The following is an 18,927-nucleotide window of genomic DNA, read 5'->3' on the forward strand; positions in this document are numbered from 1 at the left end:
AGTGCCTCGGAGTCTCCCAAGGGCGGCCTTCTAAATTTTTTCAAATATACACATCATAAGATTGCCACTGTTGCCTTGGTTTGGTTGATTGTGCCTGGCCCGTTACCAATTGAGGCATAGCTACACTTCTAGTTTTCTTATATATGATCTAAGACTAGTATTTTGAGGTTTTTTGTCTGTCCAGGCTTATTCCAAATTGCAATTCTCAGATCTCAGCCACATGAATAGCTAATTGTAGTGAACACTGGCATCCAGTTGTCTAAATTTGATTTTTCTTGCCTTTGTTGGAAGTCTTTTCTATGTAACGGCACAAGTGTATTTTGCTTGTTTTGTTTTTTTGACAGTCCTGGGCTTGAACTCAGGGCCTAAGCACTATCACTGGCTTCCTTTTGCTCAAGGATAGCACTCTCCCACTTGAGCCACCATGCCACTTCTGGCTTTTTCTATAAATGTGGTGCTGAACAATCAAACCCAGGGCTTCATGTATACATGGCGAGCACTTTATGCTAGGCCATATTCCCAGACTGCACAAGTGTATTTTACATATTTTGAAAGTGTACATTCAAAACCTTATATTTGTCATTTATGCCAATGTAGCTATGTACCGTACAATTATATTTTATTTGCATATTTTGTCTATATACTTTAGGTCATTTTTATTCTCCAGAAAATACTGTGTTCATATCAGTTATATTTCATGCCATTTCCTAAATAAAAGTACAAGATAGCTATTCAGCGTGGGACATCCCAGTTTTTCTCAGTGGGCCTTTGAAAAATTCAAAAGATACTCCCTGTTGAGTTGTCTAAACCCATGGCAACAGTGACTACTCTGACATCAATGGTCAAGCTAGTGTCTGGTTCTCAGGCAGTCACATGCAAGAGCGAATATCTGGGAAGCAGATGTACCTAGAAGAACAAAAGTGTTCCTGAACTCTGACAAAGATGGCTCTGTGATAAAGAACTTTTTTGCTCAAGGCCAGCACTCTACTACTTTGAGCAACAGTACCCTTTCTGGGTTTTTTTGTAGTTAATTGGAGATAAGAGATTTATGGTTTTCCTTCCTTGGCCAGCTTTGAACTTCAATCCTCAGACCTCAGCCTCTTGAGTTGCTAGAATTACAGGATTAAGCCAGTGGCACCCAGTTCTATGAAAACTATTTCAGGAGCTCATTTTTCCTTTTGGACACTTACATCTCCTTGAAAAGAAATATATTCATCATTTTGATTAATGAATGAAGTTGATCACCCAAATACTCTAGGGCTATGGGGAAGTTCTGCAAAACAAAGCAGTCTCATGGGACATAAGACACCTGATGTCTCTGTCATGTCTCTCATGTCTCATGTGGTATATCTAATTGCTCAAGACCATTGCCTTGGACAATTTTCAGTGATATTCCCAGGCTTTCTGTTCCCTAGAGGTCATGTTGATATATATTTATGACAAAGTTTGGTACAAGTATTTCCTTTTTCATATGTGTAATCATTTCCCTAGCTTTTCTAAATTGTCTTACAGGGTTAGAAATATATATCATATGAAATAGTCTCCCAAGCCTACTGTGGATTGCACTGATTCTAAAATATTTCTTTTATTTATGCAATAAGCAGGAGGAGCTTTGGAGTGTACTAAGCTTAGCAAAAACTACTTCAGTAGATGCCTCACTCAGCTGCCTCTGTATTTCAGTGAGTTGAATCTCTTTTTCTATATTTCAGTGAGTTGAATCTCTTTTTCTATTATTTGTAATCTAATGAAAAAAATATTATAAGATGTGCTCTTTACAAGGAACAAGGAGATGTGTATTTCTCAAACAACTTCTGAATATAGTTACTTTACCAAGAAATTGGGGTGCTAAATCCTGAACCTATTACAGTTTTTTCATTTTAAATTCACTATGTATCATCAACAAAGTGAAAATTACAGAAGATAGGGAATTGAAAATTATCATCACTAAATTTCCTATTATCTGAACAGCTAATTGAGGGGAACAAGTATGTTGTTAAATAATAGAATGAAGTTTTCATTATGGTGGTTAAAACCTTTAATGTTTGCATCTACAGAAATATGCAATTTGGAATGGTTACCATAGAAGTTGGACGAATAGAGCATTATAATACTTAGGTTAGTATGTGAGATCAAATTAGTCCATATAAATATTGAATCTATGAAGAGAAATCAATCTTCTGTAGAGCAAATTATGTTAATCTAAGGACATTCAGTGTCTAGATTTAGACATTTGCCCCAAATCAGACAGAAAAAAATATTTCATATTTGCATTGATTAAATAAAGGAAACCCACAAACCTGCAAGTTAAAAAGGTTATGGAAGTTTATTTTCATAATGATATCTGGAAAACTAACAAACATTTTTTTTAAGGTAGTGTTCTTACGCAACCCAGAATGCCCAGAACTTCCCATCTTTTAATACCTCTTCCAACGATTAGAAGCATATACCAACCAATCTCACTTTAGAGTTATTTACATAGTAGGGATATAGGAAACGACGAAACTGACATATGGATTTTCCTTGTGTTTGCTATGATTTGTGGTTTCCAATTCCAAAGTATATAAGGGTTCTATTGTCCATGCCTTTTCCTCAGCTCTGTTACTATTGCTTTTTTGATGCTTGTTGGGATGGTATTTAGATTGACATTTTCTTTGTGACTAATAATGCTAAATATTACTTCACACTTTCATAACCACGGAACCTGCTAAACTTTATATAATAATATTGTCACATATTTGTTTGTAAGAGGGTATGTTTTCTATCCTTTAAGTACATACTAATGAGTGTGTTCTAAGCTGTTCCCCTGAATACAATCAGAATCCTTATTTCAGAATTAAAGTAATGACTTAGAACATGTGATGGTATTATGATTTTCTGTTTTAAGACACTTGTCCTTGGCAACATTTTAAGCTTGTTTCAAAAATAGCAAACAAGACATAAACAAAGGTTTAAAATATGTTGTATTTTTAATATTTTGAGAGTTGTTATTGTTTTTCAGTTATGTATCTTGTGAAAATATACCTATTGCTAATGTACAGATTTTACTTTATTATTCGTTATTCCTTTAGTTCTTTTTATTATTGCAGAGATAGTAATGTTGCAACCACATTTTAATATGTAATATGAGTTCCCACTGCTGTCTATGATTGTTTGAGAATGGCTACATCAAAAAAATTGCAGGATTCCATATTAATCAGTAAACACCTCGTTGCAATAGCATATGTATATTTTTCCAGCTCCATAGAATACATATGTAGGAGAATTATGGTCTAGATCAGCTCAAGTAAAAATAATCCATTTGAAAAAAGCAAAACATAACAATACTAAACAAAACGACAGAAAAGGTATGGGGTCTGGCTTACGTGTTAGAGACCCTATATACCAAGGGAATTTTCCTGAGTTTGAACCCTAGTACCCTCAACAAACAACAACAGCAGAAATGAGTAACGTTAAAATTTTGAAAATAAGTTAAACATAATTTAAAATGATCAATATATTACCCTTAAAACACCTCTAGAATGTGTCTCTCATTAACTTACAATGAGCATTACAGACTTCCAAGACCACAATAAATAGAACCAGTGAAATATAATATTTAAAACAAGTTAGTATTTTATACTTTTTTGCAAGTCAAGAGGTTGGTAATGTCAGTCAAGAAACTAGGCAATTTAGGTACCTCTTTCCATTGAATGCTTTTTTTAAATATGTGAATTTTTACTAATTTACTTCATTGTTGGTTTAGATGTATTATATACAGTGGAGTTACATTTATATACATCAGGTTATAAGTACATTTCCTATTAGTAGCTATACTTTTTAATAGATATAGCTTGAAGGAAATAGTTACAGTTACTCTTATTATAAAGCTAAGTTTCCATAGCTGGAATCTTAGGATTAAAAATCAGAGGTGTAGGGCTGCGGATATAGCCTAGTGGCAAGAGTGCCTGCCTCGGATACACGAGGCCCTAGGTTCGATTCCCCAGCACCACGTATACAGAAAACGGCCAGAAGCGGCGCTGTGGCTCAGTGGCAGAGTGCTAGCCTTGAGCGGGAAAGAAGCCAGGGACAGTGCTCAGGCCCTGAGTCCAAGGCCCAGTTCTGGCCAAAAAAAAAAAATCAGAGGTGTACAATAATATCACTGTCCCTAGATAGGAATAATGAGTAAAAGAGCAGAGATTCTTCAAGAACATGCAATTCCAGTCCTTTGGGTTCCAAAGGCATTGGGGATAATCTCAGACTCTCAAGCTCCAAGATGCTCTCTTCTTCAACTTCAACTTTTGGTTCTAGTCACTTAGACTGGAGGCTTCCCATATGGGCTCTAGTCACCAATGACCCAGAACTTACCTGCTTTAATTCTTCAGTTCTCAGTTGCAGTGAATCCTGCAGTAAGTAGACAACAGCAATGGGCAGGACTTGTAGAGCTATTGATCTCAGATAAACACTATGTGTTGCCAACTCCAATCTTACTGTGACAAGTATCACAGCTCTTACTCTGAGGGTGTCTGAGGTCCAAACCCATTAACACCTGTTAGCTCTCTGTAAATATTCTAGTAATCAGAGCCTGCAGTTTCTCATCTTCAGCTAATCACAGCCTTCCTTGTCTCCATCATTGTTGCTCCCATGGTTTCAGCTATGTCTTTTGTCTGGAGCTTTTCCACTGCCTTCTAATTAATACTGCTCTTGTTTCCACTTCCAAAATGGTGGCTACTTTTACCTCTTCCAAGGTTGCCATAGCCTTCCTCCTTTTTCTGCTAGTATTTCTCTGTGTTTACATACTCAGCATACTGCATTGCTGATAAAGACCAAAATCAGGAGAGAAAAGTCCACTTGAGAATAATTTTTGAGTGAATCTAATATTGCAACAACAGGGATAAGCAACAATTTTTTGGTCTGGATTTATGTAGCCAGCAATGGAATGTGAGCAGAATGTCTGAATTCAGGTGAAATAAATTCATGCTTACTATATATTAAAGGCAGTATTGGAATTCCTCATGCAAGTTCCTTCATGTACATGAAGTACCATATTTGTTTCAATCACAAATGTCTCCCAAGCAAATGAAGGACTGATTTTTCACCAGTGGTAGGATTTCTAGTAGGCCCCTAGGGCAAGTGCTACTCCTGCAATCTGAAGATAAGCACTTTCAGCATTACTTAGAATTTATCAATGAAGTCCAGTTCTAATGTGTTTTTATACTAATGGCCTGGGAAAAGCATGGTACAGACATTATTGTGCTCTGATAACACACACGTGATTACTATATTGCTTTCTTTTTTTAAATTTTTATTGCCAAACTGATATACAGAGTGGTTACCGTTTCATACGTTAGGCATTGGATACATTTTTTGTACTGTTTGTTACCTGTTCCCTCATTCCCCCTCCTCCTCTCCCTTTCCCTATCCCCCATGAGTTGTTCAGTAGATTTATACTAAACAGTTTTGCAAGTATTGCTTTTGTAATTGTTTGTCTTTTTTATCCTGTGTCTCTGGGATTTTGGTATTCCCTTTCAATTACCTAGTTCTAATACCTGCATATGCGGTTTCTAATGTACTCAGATAAGACAAAGAGATAGTGCAGGTACAACCACAGGAAGGGGATACAAGAGGATCATCAATAATAGAAGCTACGGTTTCACATCGCATGTTGAAAGTAATTACAACAATGATATAACAGTCGTTTCCATAACATGGAGTTCATTTCACTTAGCATCATCTTTTGTGTTCATAAGGGTATAGCTATTGGGCTCTTGTGATCCTCTGCTGTGACTAGCCTAAACCTGTGATAATTATTCCCTATGAGGAAGACCATAGCATTCAAGTTCCTAAAGAGGCAATGGCATTCATTCTGCTAGAGGCATAAAATTCCATTGTGTATATGTACCACATTTTCCTGATCCATTCGTCTACTGTGGGGCATCTGGGTTGGTTCCAAATTCTAGCTATGGGCTGGGGATATAGCCTAATGGCAAGAGTGCCTGCCTCGGATACACGAGGCCCTAGGTTCGATTCCCCAGCACCACATATACAGAAAACGGCCAGAAGCGGCGCTGTGGCTCAAGTGGCAGAGTGCTAGCCTTGAGCGGGAAGAAGCCAGGGACAGTGCTCAGGCCCTGAGTCCAAGGCCCAGGACTGGCCAAAAAAAAAAAAAAAAAAACAAATTCTAGCTATGACAAATTGTGTTGTGATGAACATTGTTTTGCTGGTGGCTTTAGTTTGTTCTTGTTTGTGGTCTTTTGGGTAGATGCCCAAAAGTGGGGCTGCTGGGTCATAGGAGAGCTCTATGTTTAGCTTTCTGAGTAATCTCCATACTGCTTGCCAGAGTGGTTGAACCAGTTTAAATTCCCACCAACAATGAAGCAGGGTTCCTTTTGGCCACATCTTCTCCAACATTTGTCATTGTTAGTTTTCTTGATATAGGACATTCTTACTGGGGTGAGATGGAATCTCAATGCTGTTTTGATTTGCATTTCTTTTATGGCCAGTGATGTTGAGCACTTTTCCATATGTCTCCTGGCCACTCTCATTTCCTCATCAGAGAAGTCTCTTTTTAAGTCTTTAGCCCACTTTTTGAGGGGACTATTGGTTCTTTGCCATTTTGTTTTGGAGGAATGTAATTTTTTTAGTTTTGCATATATTTGAGATATGAGGCCTTTGTCCATTGTATGGCTGGTAAAGATTTTTTCCCAATCTGTGGGTTTTCTGTTTATCTTGCGAGCTATGTTATTTGCCCTGCAGAAGCTCTGCAGTTTGATGCAGTCCCATTTGTCCAACCTTTCTTTGATTTGTCACATTTCTAGGTCTTTGTTAAGGAAGTTCCATCCTGTGCCAAGGAGCCCAAGTGTTTCTCCTACTCCTACCTTCAGTGTTTTCAGGGTATCTGTTTTAATTTCTAGGTCTTTGATCCATTTGGAATTGATTTTGGTGCAGGGTGATATATATGGATCTAGTTTTAGTTTGTTGCATGTGTTGAAACCAGTTTTGCCAGCACCATTTGTTAAAGGGGCTGTCTTTTTTCCATCCTATTTTTTTAGGTCCTTTATCAAAGATTAAGTAGGCATAGTTCTGTGGGTTCATTTCTGGGTTTTCAACTTTGTTCCATTGGTTTCCAGGCCTGTTCTGGTACCAATACCAAGCTGTTTTTATTACTATGGCTTTATAATACAGCTTGAAGTTGGGTATTGTAATTCCTCCAGGACTGTTTTTTCTGCTTAAGATTGTGTTTGCTATTCTAGGTCTTTTATTGTTCCATATAAGCTTCTGGATTTGCTTCCTCTATTTCATTAAAAAAAAATTTGGGATATTAATGGGTATTGCATTGAATTTGTAGATAGCCTTTGGCAATATTGCCATTTTGATTATATTAATCCTCCCAATCCAGGAGCATGGAAGGTTTTTCTGTTTCCTTAGTTCTGCTTTAATTTTGCTTTTCATGTTTTTCAAGTTCTCATCATAGAGGTCTTTCACTAAACCTCTAAGCTTAAGGTTAAGGTTATTCCTAGGTATTTTTTGTTTTTTTTTTTTGTGGCTATTGCAAAAGGAGTTGCTTTCCTGATTTCCGCCTCGACGTTTGGGTCATTAGTATATAGAAATGCCATTGATTTTTGAGAGTTTATTTTGTATCCTGCAACTTTGCCAAAGTTTTGGATCAGCTCTAGTAGTTTGGGAGTAGAGTCAATGGGGTTCTTTAGCTATAGGATCATTTCATCTGCGAAGAGAGAAAGTTTAACTTCATATTTTCCTATTTGGATCCCCTTTATATTTCTTCTTGCCTAATTGCTCTGGCTAGGAATTCTAGTACTATGTTGAAGAGAAGGGGAGAGAGTGGACATCCTTGTCTTGCTCCTGCTTTTAAAGGGAATGGCTCCTCAAAAGAGAACAACTAGCCACACCATAAGTCAATAGATGGAGAAATAATTAACATCAAATCAAAATTATATGAAGTAGAGACAAAAACAAATCGAAAGAATCAACAAAACAAAGAGTTTCTTCTTTGAAAAAATTAACAAGATAGACATACCCCTAGCAAACCTGACCAGAAAATGAAAGCAGCAAACCCAGATAAACAGGATCAGAGATGAAACAGGTAACTTCCCCACCGAAACAAACAAAATTTAGAGCACAATAAGGGACTATTTTACAAACCTTTATGCCAACAAATTCAAAAACCTGGAAGAAATGGATGATTAGTTAGTAAAAATTGATATCCCCAAACTCAACCATGAAGATTTGAACCTTCTAAACAGCCCCATATCCAGCATTGAAATAGAAACAGCAATAAGTAATCTCCCATCCATGAAAAGCCCAGGTCCAGATGGTTTCACAGCAGAATTCTACAAGGCCTTCAAAACAGAACTCACATCAATATTTCTCAAACTCTTCAATGAAATTGAAAGAGAACGTTCACTACCGGACACATTCTATGAAGCCAGTATAACCCTCATCCCAAAACCAGGCAAGCACTCATCATGGAAAGGGAACTATAGACCGATTTCCTGATGAATATAGATGCAAAAATTCTCAACAAAATTCTGGCCAATTGATTTCAACAGGTCATCAAAAAAATCATACACCATGATCAAACTGGATTCATCCCAGGGATTTAAAGTTGGTTCAATATATGCAATTCAATTAATGTAATTCACCACATCAACCGGAGCAAAGTGAAGAACCACATGGTTATATCTCTGGATGTGGAAAAGGCATTCGATAAAATCCAGCACCCATTTATGCTAAAAACCCTGGAAAAACTGGGATTGCAGGGAACACTCCTGAATATAATAAAGGCACTCTTTGAAAAATGAACAGCAAGCATAATTCTAAATGCTGAAATACTATATGCCAGAGTCATCTGGCAGTGAAAAGGGAATCCTGAATGAGGGGGGCAAGGATTAAAGAAAAGGAAAAATATAAGACAAGAGAAAAAAGACAAGAGGTGAGGATGGGGTATGGGAGGTCTGCAGCCTCAGATTGACACTCAAGACTGCAGCCATGTTTATGCTTAACTTCCAGTTTATATGCAGTTTGAAAACCAGGAAATAGCATAGGCTTAAAATTCCAGAACACAAAACGTCTTGGAGTTAGCAATACCCAACATAGCTAAGACAGGATGAGGTTGGTTAACATAAGAATGGCCTCCAGAGCAATATCTGATGGTAGCTAAGACAGGATGAGGTTGGTTAACATAAGAATGGACTCATGGCAGACATAGTAAAGCATTTCCCATTTTCCATATGTCCTTGCATGTCCTTGAAAACACAGCCAGAGGTCAGGAAGAATTTAGCTGCTGCCTCGGCTCCCAACATCTCCCCTGTCTTTGTTTAAAGAAGCGAACCCGTCTGTCTTAGGTTGGGTGGGTCGACTAGCCTGCATTACCCATCATCGGGAACATCTTCAGAGTAAAGCTGAAGGCCCTGTCATAGGTCGGTCAGGCCAGCAACCCCCTCTTACCCGTCTCTGGCTGCAGTTCCTCTCAGAGGAAATTCATTTACTTGGAGCTTGATCTTATGCAACTGGCTGGCTAAACTCATAAGAGAGTTTTCCAATAAACGTACAATACAAGGAAGGCATAGGAAAGCCATCAGCAAAAGTATCCCTGGGCCTAGCAATGTCATTAGCAGCCCTGAAGTTGTTCAAACAGTTCTTTTGCTGTTTTTGCCACTTCAGAGTCCAGAGGCTGAGCTTGTTCTAGTCCAGCTATTTGCCTATGGAGTTGAGAGAGATCTAAGGACAAATTATTATGGTGCAAAATACCATTAAGATGTGCTACAACTTGTTCCCAAGAATAGCTCGACCCATTATATTTATGAAGGGTCACACAAATAAAATCAAACCCAGCATGACAGCGCACCCGTTGCAAATTTTGTAAAGCATGAATTTGTTCTCCCAGAGACAACACAGATTCATACAGTGCTTCTAATTTTTGTTCTACCTTATCATCAATCCTGCCTTGAAAGTGCAGGGCTTGCATAGTATTATGAGCAAGCTGATTAACATAGTGAGCTGTTTGCACACTTTGTGTCAAAGCCACAGTAGCTGCTGCAGCAGAGGCAGCTAAGGAAATAAAGGCAACAATGCCTGCTATCAATAGCCCTATAAATCGTCTAGGGTGCATGAGCTCTTTTAAATGTTTTAACACTTGAATACATGTTTCTTCATACCAAGCTTCAGATATGTTCACAGGAAGCATGACAAATGGAGGATGCTTAATAACAATTACAGAATCAGTAAGACCACTATGCAATCAATTTGTAAAAGAACAGTTAGTACAAGTAACATTGAAATACATGAATCCTATAGAAATATTAAAAGGTCCATACATAATGGCATAAGGAGGTGTTACACAACTCATAATATTTTTTAAAGAAGAAGAAGTGGGCCAGGAGATATTATTTAGGGCAGCCACTAACATCCAGACATGATGTTGAGAGTGTCCATTCATCCACCACAAACCTGGGTTGTACTTGTTGGTGAAATTGGCTCCGGACCAGTCCATCAGTTGAGAATTAGTTCCTGAAATATTGATTATAAAAGGATGTTCATGTCTACACTTTATGGGGTGCAGTTCTCCCGTGGATTCTATAATTTGAGAAGAATTGATGCAGTGAAGTATCATGAAGGACGATGTAGAATTAGTATGTACAGGGAACCCAGTAGGCAATGAAGTCATTTGTATATTATATACTTGACTGTTATCAGGATTCCAAATTCTATGATTCATGGATTGCATTACAGTGCAGCCTGGAATATAACTGTTGGAGTCAGTTGTGAAACATAAAGGGGTTCCAATGCTAGAAGCTGCAAAGTCTCCCATTTTAATGTGTTGGACAAAAGGATTTGGAGCTGTACCTTATGCTGATCTATTGACATGGACGAACACTTCAACTCCTTCCCAAGTCGCAGGGGTACAATCGGTGTATCTGGCACGTAAGCCCAGTGGGTCAGCGCTTGTACCATTCTGATGAGTTTCCACAACCCAAACGCAATGCTCAGTTAGCCAGCAGGCATCGTTTTCATCCTGTGAAAAAACACAGACATGTCCTCGACCCCATGTCAATATTGGATCAGGCTCGTGCCAAGCACCTGTTAAAGGATCTTTCCACTTAACTTGGGCAAAATCTCTTTGCTCTCTCTTTTCCCAGAACCGCTGTGCTTCGCAAATACCATTACAGTCCAAATTTAAAAAATTAAGTACGAATAAAGCATGAGAAATAATATTAACAGGAGAGAGGTGTATAATTCCCCCCCTTTTAATTTAGAAATTTGTTGTTTTAGCAAACCGTTGGCCCGTTCAACAATTCCTTGACCTTGAGGATTATAGGGAATCCTGTAGAGTGAACAATTTGGTAAGATTTGCAAAAAGTTTGAAAAGCTCCTCCAACATATCCTGGACCATTATCAGTTTTAATATGTTTAGGAAGTCCCATGGTAGCAAAGCAGCATAAGGCATGGGAGATACAATGTTTGCTAGCATCCCTGATAAGAGGAGTAGCCATAATAAAATTAGAGTGTCTATGGTAACATGGACAAAGTGGAGCTGTCCAAAATAGGAAATGTGGGTAACATCCATTTGCCAAACATGGTTGGCCACTAAGCCTCGAGGGTTAATGCCATTGGAGGGCGCAAGTAGGAAGGTAGTACAGTTGGGACAAGTTTTTACAATTTGACGAGCCTCCTCAGGTGTGATATGAAAATGCTGACGTAAGTCATGACTGTTTTGATGGTAGGCAGCATGTGATTGCTTTGCTAAGTCAATTTGAGTGAGAAAAATTTGAGTAGCCTTATCTGTAATAGCATTGCCCTCACTTAATGGTCCAGGAAGCTTAGTATGAGCACGTATAAATCCAAAAAAGCACGGACAGGTGCAAGAGCAAAGAAGAAGTTGTATCTGGCGAAAAAGAGTTTCGATAGTGGAATTAGCTCTGCCAAGAAAAGGGACAGTTGCAATGATCTGAAGGGCTTGAATAACATAATGACTATCCGAATATAAATTAAAAGCTTTAATAGGTAAAAGCGTAAGGGCCTGTAAAACTGCTTGAAGTTCATCTTCCTGGGCAGAAGAAAGACCAGTGTCCCAAGATTTAGTTTCACCATCAATAGTAAGAGCTGCGGTTCGTTAGAGGATCCATCTGTAAATACCAAGGCAGCCATAGAAAGAGGTGATAGAGATACAACCTGAGGAAATATAAAAGTGTAAGAAGAGGCAAAGTGAAGTAATTTGTTGGAGGGATAATGATGTGAAATTGTGCCCATGAAATTGGCCCAAGAAATGGCCCAGGAATCACAATGAATATAAAGCCATTCTTGCTGTTGTAAAGTATAGGGGATATAAATAACCTGTGGATCACGTCTAAGATACTTACAAGATTCCACATGGCACATATGGACTAAGATGGCCACCAATTCATAATAGGGAGTTAACATTTTTGAGGGACTAGCAGGCAAAGAAAGTCATAGAAGGGGTCCCTTCTGCCAGAGGACTGCTGTTGGAGAATGTGGTGTAGTTAAAATATATGCTTCCCAAGGGGCTGAGTAATCAATATAATTTACATGTTGGGAAGAAATGGCAGAATTTACTATGCTTAAGGCTTCAGCTGCTTCATTTGTCATTTGTCTGGGAGATGTAGGGTCAGGGTCCCCCTCTAATAGATCAAATAAGGGTTTTAATCCAGCTGTGGATAATTTAAGATAAGGGCGAAGCTAATTAATATTTCCCAGAAATTTTTGAAAATCATGCAAAGTATGCAAATGAGAAGCCTTAATCTGTAATTTCTGACTAGTAAAATAATAAGGACCTAAAATATGACCAAGATAAGTATACGGAGGATGCTCTTGCACCTTTTCACTAGCTATTATTAACCCAAAAGAGGTGAGATCTTGTTTTAATTGTCCAAAAGCTTGGCATACTACTGCAGGATTTAGATGAGCTAACAAAATATCATCCATATAATGAATAATATAAACAGAAGGAAAATTTTTGCGAGTAGAAAAGAGAGCCTGCGCTACAAAGCTTTGGCACAAGGTGAGGCTATTTTCCATGCCTTGGGGCAACACTAGCCAATGGTATTGTTTCATGGGTTCTTTAAAATTAGTAGAAGGGACACTAAATGCAAAGCGTTTGCAATCTTGAGGAGCAAGGGGTATGGTATAAAAACAATCTTTTAAGTCAATTATAATTTTATATGTATTTTGAGGAATTGCCATAGGAGAGGGTAAAGCTGGTTGTAACACCCCCATAAGTTCCATTGTGGCATTTACTCATTGGAGATCCTGAGGAAGTCTCAATTTACCAGATTTCTTTTTAGTAACAAAAATAGGTGAATTCCATGGGGAAGTAGAAGGAGCAATGTGGCTCAAGTCCAGTTGTTCCTGCACCAGCTGTTGGGCGACAATAATCTTTTCCATTGATAGGGGCCACTGATCCACCCACACTGGAGTCTCTGATAACCATGTGATAGGATCTGCATGAGGGACAGGATGAGCAGCAGCCCCCATTAAAAATATCCCAGCCCTTGTCTATGGGATCGGGACTGGGGTTGACTGGGTTCTCGAATTCCTTGTTGATGAATTCCCAATCCTCCTGAAGGCAGTAGCCCTTGACTTAAGAGTTGATGAGTAATTGCGTCACTAGGGCTAAACAAATAAACTCCCATCTTTTCCATTATATCCCTCCCCGACAAATTTATGGGCAAATGATCCAATACATAAGGTTGAAAAGTCCCAGAGTGGTCCTCACCATCTCTCCAGTTAAGGATGGCACTGCTTTGTTGGGGAATCTGTGGCCTGGCCAATCTCCCGTAAGGATGTGAGAGATGCAGTAAGGGGCCAATGTCTCTTGGCTATCACGGGCACATTTGCTTCTGTTTCTAACAGGCCTTGAAAGGGCTTTTCTAGTATATAAATTGTAAGCTCAGGCCGCTCCAGTTTTATGTTTTGAGCCCAAAATATGTCTGAAGACCCAAAACTCCTTTCTCCCCTAGGGTTTGTAGTAGCTGAGGCACCGACTGAAATTAAAGGAACAAGGATGACCTGAGCAATTCTTTGTCCTGCAGGGATAGAGATAACACTAGCAGGTGCTGAAGCCATGATTTTTATTTCTCCAGTATAGTCCTGATCTATCACTCCTGGAATAATATGTAGGCCCCTCAGTGCAGAGCTACTGTGGCCTAACAGTAAGCCAACAGATTCCCTTGGAAGGGGGCCAATGACTCCTGTAGGGAGGGCCTGAACTCCCATTTCCAGAGTCAGTACTGTGCAGGTGGAGGAACAGAGGTACAGTCCTGCACTTTCTGGTGTTGCTTGGAGGAGATTGGAAACTGATTGTTGCTGTGGGTTGTTGGGGGATAGGCTTGAGGTTGGGAGAAGGAAGGAACCACCCCAGAATTTTTCCGTGGGGCCAGGGGATGGCCCCTCTGCCAGTTTCCAGAAATCAGGCGGCCAGAGTCATTCACAGTAGATATGCAATTCTTAGCCCAATGCTTCCCCTTTTTACAGTGGGGACAAATTCCAGGCATAGCTCTCCTTTTCTGATCAGGGCAGTGAGCCATTAAGTGGCCCATTTGTCCACACGAGAAACAGCAGCCAGAGACACAGCAGTATGTAGATGTCCCGTTCCCTTTCTGAGTATTCCTTAATATCTAGCCCAGTGGGTTCAGATCTTATTAATTTTCTCAGCTCCTCACGGGCAGCTGCATACGCTCCCAGGGCTGGGCAACTCTCATCAGGTCCCTGTTCAGTTTCTCTGATCGACTGATTGAATCTAGTCCATTCATGTCTAGTATCCAAACAATCTCGGACCAGATTCCAGAGAGTAATAGCGTCCACTGGAGTTTTCTCAGGGCTATTCGCATCATAATGCTCCTGAATCCTTTTTCTAACTTTCTGCCAAGTTTCTAAGTTATTGGTTCCTTCCTCCGGGAACCAGCGGCATGCTTCCTCAATAAAGTGAAAGAAACATTCTAACTGACTTTAACCAACTTTCACTCCCTGGGCATGAAGCATACCTTTAGGGGCCTGCATGTATAGCATGCAGCCTTTACTTTATCCCATAATTTCTTACTCCCGACGATACTCTTTCTCTCCTGCTCTCCTTCCCAAGTGTTCGGATGTCCTTACCTGAGAGGGGTCCTCTGCTGTCATCCCAGGTGTTCAGATCCCTGTTCAGGTGCCACTCTGCTGGAGCCAGCCGGCAGCGAAAAGAAAATCCTGAATGAGGGGGGTGAGGATTAAAGAAAAGGAAAAATACAAGACAAGAGAAAAAAGACAAGAGGCAAAGATGGGGTATGGGAGGTCTGCAGCCTCAGATTGAAACTCAAGACTGCAGCCATGTTTATTCTTAACTTCCAGCTTATATGCAGTTTGAAAACCAGGAAATAGCATAGGCTTAAAATTCCAGGACACAAAAAGGCTTGGAGTTAGCAATACCCGACATAGCTAAGACAGGATGAGGTTGGTTAACATAAGAATTGACTCATGTAAAGACACAGTAAAGCATTTCCGATTTTCCATTAAGCCATGTCCTTGCATGTCCTTGAAAACACAGCCAAAGGTCAGGAAGAATTTAGTTGCTGCCTTGGCTCCCAACAACTATATAGCTTCCTTACATTGTCCATTGAGTGGTCAATTTGGCCAGACATGCCTGTGGATATACAGGTCACTGCTTGGCTAAATTATTCTTTTATGATTATAATCAGGCCACCTGAAAGGTTCTAAAAACCATTGAGTAAGAAATAAACTTATCTAGTCCTCAAATTGTTGCTAATCTACAGGAAAACAGTAAGAGATTCTTACCCAAAATATCCTGATTAACTTCAGCAGTGGTTACACTATGCAACAGTGCCTTAACCATAGTTTTATATCCAATCACAGAGAAAGAGGTCAGTTATTATTTGACATATAGTATATTACACTGTAATATATTCTTTCTTCTATTTTGCAAGTCTTAATTTTGCCTTCAATAATTCAAAGAAATTGTGGCAATTCATCTTTTTTTTGTTTTTATTTTTTCATTTTTTCAAATTTTTATTATCAAACTGATGTACAGAGAAGTTACAGTTTCATACGTTAGGCAATGGATACATTTCTTGTACTGTTTGTGACCTTGTCCCTCATACCTCCCTCCCCCCCTTTTCCCCCCCTGAGGTGTTCAGTTCACTTACACCAAACAGTTTTGCAAGTATTGATTTTGTAGTTGTTTGTCTTTTTTTACCCTGTGTCTCTCAATTTTGGTATTCCCTTTCAATTTCCTACTTCTAATACAAGTATACACGGTTTCCAATATACTCAGATAAGATTACAGAGATAGTGTAGGTACAATGACTGGAAGGTGATACAAGAACATCATCAATAATAGAAGCTACAGATACAGATGGGACGTTGAAAGTAGTTACAACTGTGATATAACAATCATTTCCATAACATGGAGTTCATTTTACTTAGCATCATCTTATGTGTTCATAAGGGTATAGCTATTGGGCTCTTGTGATGCTCTGCTATAACTTGCCTAAAATGGCCATTCATCTTGTAAAAGCTATCTAAGTCAGTGTCAACATTTAACTATTGTAGCCACAGGGGATGGTCTTTTCACCAATACTCTATCCCAGGCCCAAGACTCTCTCTCTTCGTCCTTTTCCTTCTCTGTGAATAAGGCAGGCTTTAATCTAATTATGGCAAATGCTCTGTTTTGTCCATAGGATCACACAAAATCAGACTGCTCGGGTGACCTTCATCCTCCTGGGCTTCTCAGAATATCAGGACCTCCAGGTGCCACTCTTCCTGGTTTTCCTCACCATCTACACCATCACCGTGCTGGGCAACCTGGGCATGATCACCATCATCAGGCTCAGTCCCAAGCTCCACACCCCCATGTACTTTTTCCTCAGTCACTTGTCCTTTGTGGATTTCTGTTATTCTTCAGACATCACGCCCAAGCTCTTGGAGAATCTGCTTGTAGAGGACAGAAGCTTCTCTGTTGCAGGCTGCATCACCCAATTCTTCTTTCTATGTACTTGTGCGGTAACAGAAACCTTCATGTTGGCCGCCATGGCCTATGACCGATTTGTGGCTGTTTGTAACCCCCTCCTCTATACAGTGGCCATGTCCCCAAAGCTGTGTGTTTTGTTGGTAGCTGCATGCTACTCTTGGGGTCTAGCGTGTGCCTTCATATGTATATATTTTGTGTCAACCTTATACTTTTGTGGGACAAAGTTAATATACAACTTTGTGTGCGAGTATTCTGCCATTGCTTCTGTGTCCTGCTCAGATCCCCACATTAGTCAAGTGATCCTTTCATCCTTTGCCACATTCAATGAAGTAGGCAGTCTGGTGATCGTTTTTACCTCCTATGTTTTCATTTTTGTCACAGTCATGAGAATGCCCTCCACTGCAGGGAGATACAAAGCCTTCTCTACATGTGCTTCTCATCTGACTGCTATTACTATTTTCCATGGGCCCATCCTTTTTCTCTACTGTGTTCCTTCTGACAAAAGCTCGTGGTTGTTGATAGAGATAGCTTCTGTCTTTTACACTGTGGTCATCCCTATGCTTAATCCAGTGATTTATAGTCTCAGGAACAAAGATGTGAAGCAGGCAGCCAGGAGGCTAATCAATTCCCAACTCTCCTGTCATAAAAGTTGACTGTACCCACTGTCTTCCATAGGAAACTGTAACCCCTCTGTACATCACATTGACAATAAATAAGTAATTATTCAGAAAAAAAGTAAATAAAAATTAAATGTAAAAGAAGTTAACTCTGATGCTCTGATTTAGTTAAAAATCAATACAAAATTATTTTTATTCTTTTACTTATCATTCTTCCTTCTAATACTTCATGCATCCTTCTACTAATATTAACTAAATCCAGCTCCTAATTTATAAGTGACAACTCAGGCCATTTAATTTAAGTCTTTGATTCAGCTATTTTTATACAAAGACCAACTCAATCTTCCTAAGTGTTGGATTTTAAGGAGGCTCTGAAAATTTGTTCTCTGGAAATTTAGCTCATAATTTTAAATTTCTAAATGGTGAGGTATTCTAAAATTTTTCCTTGTCAAAACTATTTATAGTTCATTCAACTTTGGAAATTATATATATATGTCAATATAAAGATAATGTAAATCATATAAATCATCCCCTACATGACTGTAATCCAGCATGATTAATTTATTTTGGAAAAGAAAATATGTGAGAAAATGATGTGGAGGTATTTATATATGTATTCACATGCATGAATATATGGTAGGTTTATAAATTTTAATAATCTATCAAGAAGAATAAAATATCATTTTAAAGGAAATTGTTAACTGAAATAAGTCAAACCTAAAGAGACAAACTGCAATTACTTTTCTCATAAATAAAAATTTCATCTGAAATATAAACATACATACATAATATACATGTCCTGGGTCCAATTCATATGTAAACAGTGAAACTAAGTGAATCGTAGCATTTTAAGGGATGAATTCAGATGGTGTAACTCCATTTTTAAAAGAATTGACAGTTGAACAAAAGTGTGTGAAGAATTTAAAACATATTTTTATCATGGAATAATTTTTCTTTTGTTTATTTGGTTTATTTTGGCACCAGTACTGGGGCTTGACACTGTCCCTATGTTTTTTCACTCAAGCTTAGTGCTCTATTACTTCAGTCACATCTCTAGCTCTAGCTTTTTAGTGTTTTCACATGGAGATAAAAGTCTCCTCTCACTTTCCTGTCCAGTCTGACTTCCAACCACTATTCTTAGATCTCATCCTCTTCAGTACCTAGAATTACAGGTTTGAGACTCAGGAACCCAGCAAGTACATTATTTTCTGGAGAGAGAGGTGGTAAAATGAAAGAGATGTGTTGGGCAAATACATTCATTTTACTCAAATTAATCATGGAACCAGATATCTTGAGGTTATGGGTTGTTTGGGAAAGAGTAGCAGGCTGGGAAAA

The 18,927-nt window shown here is 38.8% G+C and overlaps 1 protein-coding gene across 1 annotated transcript; it reads left to right on the forward strand.

Moving 5' to 3' along the window:
• Positions 1-14,396: 14,396 nt before the first annotated feature.
• LOC125361712 (olfactory receptor 5D13-like) lies at positions 14,397-17,628 on the forward strand. The gene is made up of 2 exons (XM_048360292.1): positions 14,397-14,426; positions 16,702-17,628. Exons 1-2 carry the CDS (start codon positions 14,397-14,399, stop codon positions 17,626-17,628), a joined length of 957 nt encoding a protein of 318 aa, XP_048216249.1.
• The last annotated feature ends 1,299 nt before the right edge of the window (positions 17,629-18,927 follow it).

Source organism: Perognathus longimembris, chromosome 13 (genome assembly GCF_023159225.1).
Source record: "Perognathus longimembris pacificus isolate PPM17 chromosome 13, ASM2315922v1, whole genome shotgun sequence".
In the NCBI taxonomy this organism is placed as follows: domain Eukaryota; kingdom Metazoa; phylum Chordata; class Mammalia; order Rodentia; family Heteromyidae; genus Perognathus; species Perognathus longimembris.

Bases quoted from the DNA above. Each gene is read 5' to 3' on its own strand.
- LOC125361712 (XM_048360292.1), top strand. From the start codon at position 14,397: ATGGCCCCTCTGCCAGTTTCCAGAAATCAG. The intron at 14,427-16,701 runs GCGGCCAGAGTC...ACACAAAATCAG, and splicing joins TGCCAGTTTCCAGAAATCAG to ACTGCTCGGGTGACCTTCAT.